At 41.4% G+C, this 8,210-nt stretch overlaps 1 protein-coding gene across 1 annotated transcript; it reads left to right on the forward strand.

Annotated features, from left to right (window-relative positions):
• The first annotated feature begins 1,109 nt into the window (after positions 1 to 1,109).
• LOC127569293 (EEF1A lysine methyltransferase 3-like) lies at positions 1,110 to 7,580 on the forward strand. The gene is made up of 3 exons (XM_052013839.1): positions 1,110 to 1,280; positions 3,804 to 3,915; positions 7,126 to 7,580. Exons 1-3 carry the CDS (start codon positions 1,110 to 1,112, stop codon positions 7,578 to 7,580), a joined length of 738 nt encoding a protein of 245 aa, XP_051869799.1.
• Positions 7,581 to 8,210: the final 630 nt, after the last annotated feature.

The raw sequence follows: 8,210 nt of genomic DNA on the forward strand, positions 1-8,210 counted from the left end.
CTCTGTTCTTTGGACCTCATTCTCATTCTCCTGCCTTTGAAGATCTCGGGGTTTGGAGCAGAATCCATCTAAAGTTTCTGCCTTTGCTTTCCTTTGATTTCTGATTATATTTTTGTACTTGTTGATTACCCACATTGTCCTACAGCTTGCTTTGATAAGGAGCCTCTGATCTTTGGATCCTTGTCCTTGGCCTTTGTGGTCTTCTATTCCTCTTTTGCTGCTGCCTGTTCCATTCTTGCCTCTCTTGGATTCCTCTTTCACTTTGATATAAGGCATCCTCAAAGATGCGTGACCAGTAATTCTAGAGAAACAGAGTATAATGTTGTATTAAAAGAGTCATTCTGTATAAATCAAAGTATGCTTTTTCACATTTCTGTCAGTTTTGTTTTAATGGTCTCACAAAAAATCAAAAGAAGACTTATTAGAAGATTGCTGTGTTGGCATAAGATCTATTCATGTTCTACTGGAGGGCTATAATGGACAGGATAGCATAGCTATTGAAAAGCAAAATGCCTAGTGCAGGTCATGAATAGACCAGGACCTGGGATACAATTTTAAATTAGGTTTGAATGGATGTAGATTGGGATGTTTATGGCCTTTTTACTCACAGTTGTTTGAAAAAGCATGATTGGTAACTCTGCATGCCTTCCACGGAGAACCAAGCTCATTCTTAATTGAGGCAGACATGATATCACATATCATAAAAGATAAAACTAAATTTTTTGTACTGATTTTAATAGCCAAAGGGAGGTAGAAAGGCATTTACCAGAGCATTTTCTGTTATTGGCTCTATTTCCACTGCCACTTTTTGTCTTCTCCAAGAGTTCACATGACTGTTCCTGTGAGTGGGGAAGGAAGTGGATACACACAATGAGCATGAATATTGGGCAGGCTTTATAGACCAGGTGATATTTTCCTACCAATGGTTTCTGTGTAAACATTTTGCTCCAGGTGAGAATTCTTAAAATCTTTCTTTTTCAATCAGGCAGGCTCGAATAGGTGGAACTCCAAATGATCCAGACCAGGAAAAGGCATCTGGTCAGGATCTTCCTGGTGATCAGAAAGGAACAGCCAAAAATCAGGGAAGTTTCAGGGGAATTTTGGGGAAGATGGCAGGAAACCAGCGTCAAGGGAATTCTGGTAGCAATTATCTCACGCTTGACTGGCTACTTATGAAACCCCTCCGAAGGGAAAAGCAGTTCAAATTCTGTGGACACTCTCTAAACATCAGTCAACACTACGGCAACAATTTGGAGTTCTCTGCTTCTATCTGGGAAGCCGTAAGTCAGCCCATGGGTTGGACAAGAGAAAGTGATTCTGTCATGTTTAAAATGTTAATGAAAAGCTTTGCCTATGTTCCATTATTGTAAAGGATTCGGTCATCTCTCATGCGGATGGAGTCTGGACCCTTCCTAGTCAGTTTGTGCTGGGGACAAGACTGTCTTGTATTATTGCTTATACTCAAGTGACTGTAGTAAATGGATTACACTACAGCCAACTCATTCCCTTCCTCTGTCTCACCATCTCCTAGCAACATGGGAAAACAAGTAGTCCATTTGTCCCCTAGGATAGGATCCACTATTTTGTAAGATTGTGGCTCTTCAGTAACTTATCTCACACTTCTCCAATCATTTAACACCATAAACTAAAAAAAAGTCACCTCCTTCTTGAAAAATATCAGTTGACACAATAAGTATTCCCTTTTGGATGAGAATTCCAGAGCACCATTATTCTTTGTAGAAAAAGAATGCTTTCTGAAATCATTCTTAATTGAATTGACCTGAGGATTAAACTCCCACCTGTGTGCACATTTCTGTGTCTATCATTGATTGAATAAGACACCTCATTGTTTTTCCTTTCACCAGCTACAGCGTGTTCAGGAGCAGGGTACCAGTCCTAGTGCAATTGAGCACAGACTAAGAATAGAACCCCTGATCTTCTTTTTATGACCATGTAAATAGATCATCTTTTCAAGCATGATCAGTTTATCATCGCCATCCTAAAAATGCCCACCAATCCTCCAAACTACTACCTGATAATCCAATCTCAATTCCTCCCCAATGGTCTTTGAGCAATGCATTTGCCTCCCAGATCCAATCTGTCAGTCCCTCACTTAACACTAAAATTGTCTTAACGAAAGTTGGAATCACAACTTTGGTGCCTTTGACCCATCTAGGGGGTATTATGATTCTTTATTCTTATTGACCTCACATGTTCAACCATACTGTCTCCTGCAACAGCCATCCAGCAACTGGGTGGTGCTTGTCCTTGCTGCACACATTACATCTCATTTTCTATTCATGCCCTCCAAAGCACATATTCAAATGAAATTAATGGCTAAAAATCAGTTCCTTACCTAAGTGACATCCAGTATTCATACCACTAAGGGAACCAATGCATCAAGGCACAGACTAGAATTTCTCCTTGTGTGCACACTGATATCTTCCAGCTCCATGAACTCTGCCAAATATATCCTAAGCATCGGTGGTTGAATAAAAAGAAAACGGGCTTTGTGTGCTCCAGCTTACCGTGCTTCCTTATGCCCAGGCTAGTGATTTCTGCTCCCATCCTGGCCATTGCCTGGACTGAAGCAATCAATTCATAATCTTGGCACCCGTAAACTGAGTCTCTACCTCATCATGAAAGACTGCTTTGATGTACCTCAAAACTATTTCCCTCCTCTTTCCTACCCTCACTTTCAATTCTTTCCTTGTTATCCTCCTGTCCTCCAGAAATCCCACCTTACCTAAAACCCTGCTGCTTGTATCATGCCCCACAATTTGCGGTCAGCGGCAACATTTCCAGTTGAACTCCAAATGTTCCCCACAATGCAAAAGTGACTTTCCTTTTCTCAACACCTGCTACTGTTGGGATCCTTGGGCTCAGCACCAATAATGTCATCAAACTGCTTTGCAGCCAATAACATTAAAGAATTCTCACACAGAAAACCAGGAAGCAATTTTAATTAAATTTTTAAATATTACAAATATTTGAACTTTCACATGACAGAGGTGGAAGCTGAAATAATAAACTTTGTAAAAAGAATTAAGTTTATTATCACTTATTTTGAAATATTGATGTAAGCAAATTACATTCAAAAATTTTTAGGGTGAAATAGTTTGCTAAGAATAACTAGGGCATTAGTCTGCTATTAAAATCTTAGCTAGAACATGCACTTAAGCTTAAGAATTTCAGGATTTTTTTGGCCACACTATGTAGTAAAATCCTCAAATTCACACCCATTCAAGTGATTTCAGCTTGATTGCAAACAGTATCACCTGGATCAATGACTGCAATTTAAGCAGTTTCCTAGTAAGCTACATAAGTAGCTGTAATGTCCCAGGAGTAATAATGGTTTTACTGTCATTAATTGCTATGAAATCTGGCCCATATAACCCATCAACATTGGTTGCAGTCATCCATACCAACCCACAATGGCCTTAAGGTTAAACAACTGGTCTCCGTGTTTAAGTCCCATAACAGCAGCACGCCCCCACCCCCCCATCCCCTCCAGTCCTGATGTTGTGACGCTGGTCTCTTGTGCATCGCTCCCTCCCTCCCTTCCTTCACCCCACCACTGCCGAAGGTGCCTTCAGTCGAAGTGGGTCTGTGTTGCTCTAAATCCACTGGGAAATGCGCAAGTTTGACAAGGTAAGAACAGCTCCCAACACAGGATTTCTACCTCTTTGCAGGAGACGGCTCTACCAGTGCCCTCTTCCTTGCCCTCACTACTTGTTAGTTGTACTGCTTTGCACCACTTTTCACAATGACTTTGTTCCAACCATGCCTGACCTGTTTCCTAGGCTCTGGTTCTTTGCCAGTACTTTGAACGGGAGAAGATCAACTTTTCTGGGAAGAAGGTGATCGAACTGGGGGCTGGCACTGGAATCGTGGGGATCCTCGCTGCCCTACTTGGTGAGCTACAGGGTGACAATGAACTTGTGTTGTAAATGTGGAAAATAATATGGCCAATGGCCATATGTTTGCATGTGTTGGAAGGTATTTATACTGCTAAATATTGTCCATTGGCCAATCAAAGACTTGTGTTGTGAGTGTTTCATCCCCACTAGTAATGTGGGGAAATATTTGAAATTTAGCATAAATTCACTCTAAATATAGACAGAATTTCATGCCATTGTCAAGGTCAGTGTTATTTTCAGCGACATAATGTCACTCCAAAAGCTGTATAGAAATGTAACCTGCATGGCATATCTAATACAGGCAGTGCAACATGTTAGAACCTCATCTTAGGTGATACAATTATGCAGCAATTAGTGCTGCTGCCACACAGGTCAGGTGACTTGGGTTCAATCCTGATCTCTCGTGCTGTTTGTGTGGAGTTTGCATGTTGTCCCTGTATAGTGACACAAGTTACTGCAGGTCAACATGCATGTGCAGCAATTGATTAGGAAGGCAAGTGCTATATTAGCATTAAGAGAAGGTTTAATTCTCGCAGTAAGGAAGTCCTATTACAATTGTATAGAGCCATGGTGAGATTGCATTTGAAGTATTGTTAACAGCTTTGATCTCCTTACAAACATAAAGGATGTACTTCCCCTACAGGGAGTGCAGTGAAGATTCAGCTGACTGGTTCCAGGGACAGTGGGATTGCTGTATGGAGGAGAGATTTAATTAGACCTATAATGTATCCTCAGAGAATACAAAAAGATCTCATTGAAAATTATAACATTTTGACAGGCTGGATGCAGGGGAAGGAAAACAGAATATGCCAGAAACACTCAACACGTCAGGCGTCATCCTTGGAAAGAGAAACAAAGTTAATGTTTTTGTCACAACTGGGAAAGAGAGAAAAAGTTGGCTTTAAGTTGTAGAGAACACTTGGGGGACCCCAGAAGATGCTGCCTGACCTGCTGAGTGTTCAGAAATATTTTCTATTTCTGTTTCAGAGTTTGAGCATCTGCAGTTGTTTGATTTCCACTTAGCTATGGGAGGATGTTTCCCTTGGCTGAGGTGTGTAGGGCCAGCGGCACCATCTCAGAATAAGGAATTAACCATTTTAGACTGAGATGAGGAGAAATGTCTTCACTCAAAGAATGATGAACCTTTGGAATTCTCTACCCAAGAAGGCTGTGGAGGCTCAGTTATTGAATTATTTAAAAACAGAGATTGATAGATTTATAGGCATCAGGGAAATCAATGAGTATGGGGATGGTGCTAGAAAATGGCTTTGAGGTTAAAGATTAATCATGATCTGGGTGAATGATGAAGTAAGATTAAGGTGCTGGATAGCTCACTCCTCCTATTTCTTATGTTCTTATGTATCTTTCAGTGAATAGGTTGATGATGGCTTCTAAGAGTGCACAACTGCAAGAGTCATCTGTATACTGCAGCTCAACTATTGAGGTTTGGCTGATGTTCATTCTGGAGTGCAGGAACCACAGGTTGAACAGCTTCTCATTAGTTCTAAGGATTAGCTTCACTTCCCAAGGAACTTGTTGACTTGTTGCGGGTGAGATGCAACATTCCGGAAGAAAAGGTTGAGAAGAGTGTTGAGGCAATGGAGTAGTCTTGTTTGACACTGGTGTTCACTGCAAGCAAACACACACACACACACACACACACACACACACACACACACACACACACACACACACACACAGAGGTTTGTGTAGCTTTGAAAAGTTTAATCGTTTTTGGATCATCTTTGAATTCCAATTTTCAAGTAAGGAGATATCAGTTACACCAGCAGTAACGCTACACTTGCAACCTATTTAAAAAAATGCATGACAAGGACAGCTGGGGATATAATATCAGTACTTAAATAAATTGTTTTCCATATTCTGAGAATCCAACACCAAGCTTGTGGAATTTGATTACATGATTTAGAATGGACTGGTATTAAATTCCTAAATCCAATCATAGTGTGAATATTTGAATTATTATCACCATGTGCAAGATCAGATGGATGCTGAATTCTACAGAATACATTTGCCCAGGTACTTTCAAAAAAAGCTCAGGGAGGGATTCCATCTCAGTTTAGTTTGCACTGAATCAGTTTAATTTCCATCTGAGCAAAGTAATTAAATGCACTGATGCTGGTTCTTCTCACAGATTCAAGGGGCTTTGTGGCATTATCGCTTGCTGAAATTAAACCACAGAGTGACAAACTACACAGCAGTAACTGGATGCTGCCAAGAGAAGATAATTTGTGCAAGATTTATTATGTATGCCTACAGTAGCAGAAAAATACTCTGTAATCATTTTAGCTTGATCCTCAGATCCTATAGTCAAAATTCATGGAGTCACAGAGTGGTAGAGTAGGGAAAACGGCCATTCAGCCCATTGAGGCAGTGCCAACCATCAACCACCCATTTACACCAATCCTACATTAATCCTTTTTTATTCTCCCCACATCCTCGTCAACTCCCCCCCCCCCCCCCCAGATTCTGCCACTCACCTGCACATTGGGGGCAATTTACAGTGGCCAATTAACCTACCAACCCGCACACTTTGGAATGTGGGAGGAAACTGGAGCAACTGAAGGAAACCCATCCGGTCACAAGACAAACATGCGAACTCCACACAGGCAGCACTCAAGTCACGATTGAACTCTGGTCTCTGGCAATGTGAGGCGGTAGCTCTACTAGCTGTGCCACTGTTCCGCCCAAATTGTTTCTGAACAGGTGAGAAAGAAAGATTAGGCGAGTATACTGCTGTGCCTTTTGCATCCCTTGGGATATTTAGTCGGTTTTCTCACACTCTTGCTCTTTTCCATGTCTCTGTAACATTTTTTCCATTTCAAGACAAAATATTCCAAAGTTATACAGATGTTTATGAGTTGTGCATTGAATCCAATAGGCTAAGTATTGTAAAATGAATGTTCACCGCACGCAAAATAGACGTTAATTTGAATAAATCTTACTCTCTACTTCTGTGGCCAACACAAGAGTAGGGCCAATGACTCTGTGAAGGGCTGGCTGACGTCTGCAGACGTCATCCATTCCGCTGGCCACAGAACGGATCAGGATCCTGTCTGTAACCAGGTGATACCAATAAACAGTGCTAACTTGTTCTGTAAGGGATCACCCCTTTCTTCCTCTGTTAAATTGATGCTCAACTTAATGTTTGTTACAAGGGCGCGTAATATCATTTTTCTTTTGACAGGTGGGGATGTTACAATCACAGACCAAGAGAACGCATTGAGCCAAATAGAGCATAATGTCTCTGTCAATATCCCCTCCGACTTCAGATATCGGACAAAAGTCTGCGCGCTATCCTGGGGCAAGAATCACTTAGAGTTTCCATCTGACTATGACTATATCCTGGGCTCGGATATAGTGTATATCTCCCTCACCTACCCCTTGTTATTAAAGACTTTGCTACACTTATCCAAAGGGCCAACTATCATCTACCTCTCAACGAAGTTACGGAAAGGAAATCACTCCATCTATTTCCACGAGGAGCTTTTGCCTCGGTACTACAACTGCCAACTTGTTCACACGGTCGAGGACAAGGTAATCAACGTGTACAAGATTAGCGCTCTGAATTCAACGGCCAGCGATGATGTGTCCGCGGAGACTCGAGGAGTTTCCAGTGAGAAGACATTTGAGCCATTGTAACTGGAATAAAAATTAAGTTAGTCTGTAGGGAGATTGGTCTTTGCTTATTGGGGACGTCGTTTTTTCTTTGTGGAAATAGTTCTCGTTAATCATTTAAAATTGTATTTGAACAAAAAAAATATTCTGCTGCGTTTGTCACGTTTCTTAAATGTTCCTTACCCCACAGAAGCTGACAGCAACAAGCCGCAAATCTAATTATTCTCTGAACAAAAAGCTTGTATGAAGTTAGTGTGCCGTTGAAATGTTAGTGATACAGTGCGTGAGCAGTGCAATATATTACACGCGAGCTGATGCATCAACCAATAAACCAACTATTAACAACCCTACAAACCTGCCAACAAACCAAGCATTTAACTAACTAATAATTTTAAACCGCAGATCAACCAAACAACAAATGAGAAAGACAAGCTTGTCATTGTTCCTGCACTTGGAAATGGGGATCTGCTTGGGTGTAACGACCTGAAGTCGTTATATTATTTTTTTTCCATACCCGGCCCTTTCGGATGATATTTGTAGAATACCTCACCCGGACACTGACACCAAGTCAGGGTGGATATCCATGCCCGATCAGAGCACCGAGGCAAGATTGAAGCCGGCCCCCGAGAAATATGCATTGAGCCCCGGGCAACC

Source organism: Pristis pectinata, chromosome 1 (assembly GCF_009764475.1).
Source record: "Pristis pectinata isolate sPriPec2 chromosome 1, sPriPec2.1.pri, whole genome shotgun sequence".
NCBI lineage: Eukaryota > Metazoa > Chordata > Chondrichthyes > Rhinopristiformes > Pristidae > Pristis > Pristis pectinata.

Coding starts and splice junctions, on each gene's coding strand:
- LOC127569293 (XM_052013839.1), top strand. CDS start 1,110: ATGGCAGGAAACCAGCGTCAAGGGAATTCTGGTAGCAATTATCTCACG. Junction 1,281..3,803: donor CTGCTTCTATCTGGGAAGCC/GTAAGTCAGCCC, acceptor CCTGTTTCCTAG/GCTCTGGTTCTTTGCCAGTA. Junction 3,916..7,125: donor GATCCTCGCTGCCCTACTTG/GTGAGCTACAGG, acceptor TTCTTTTGACAG/GTGGGGATGTTACAATCACA.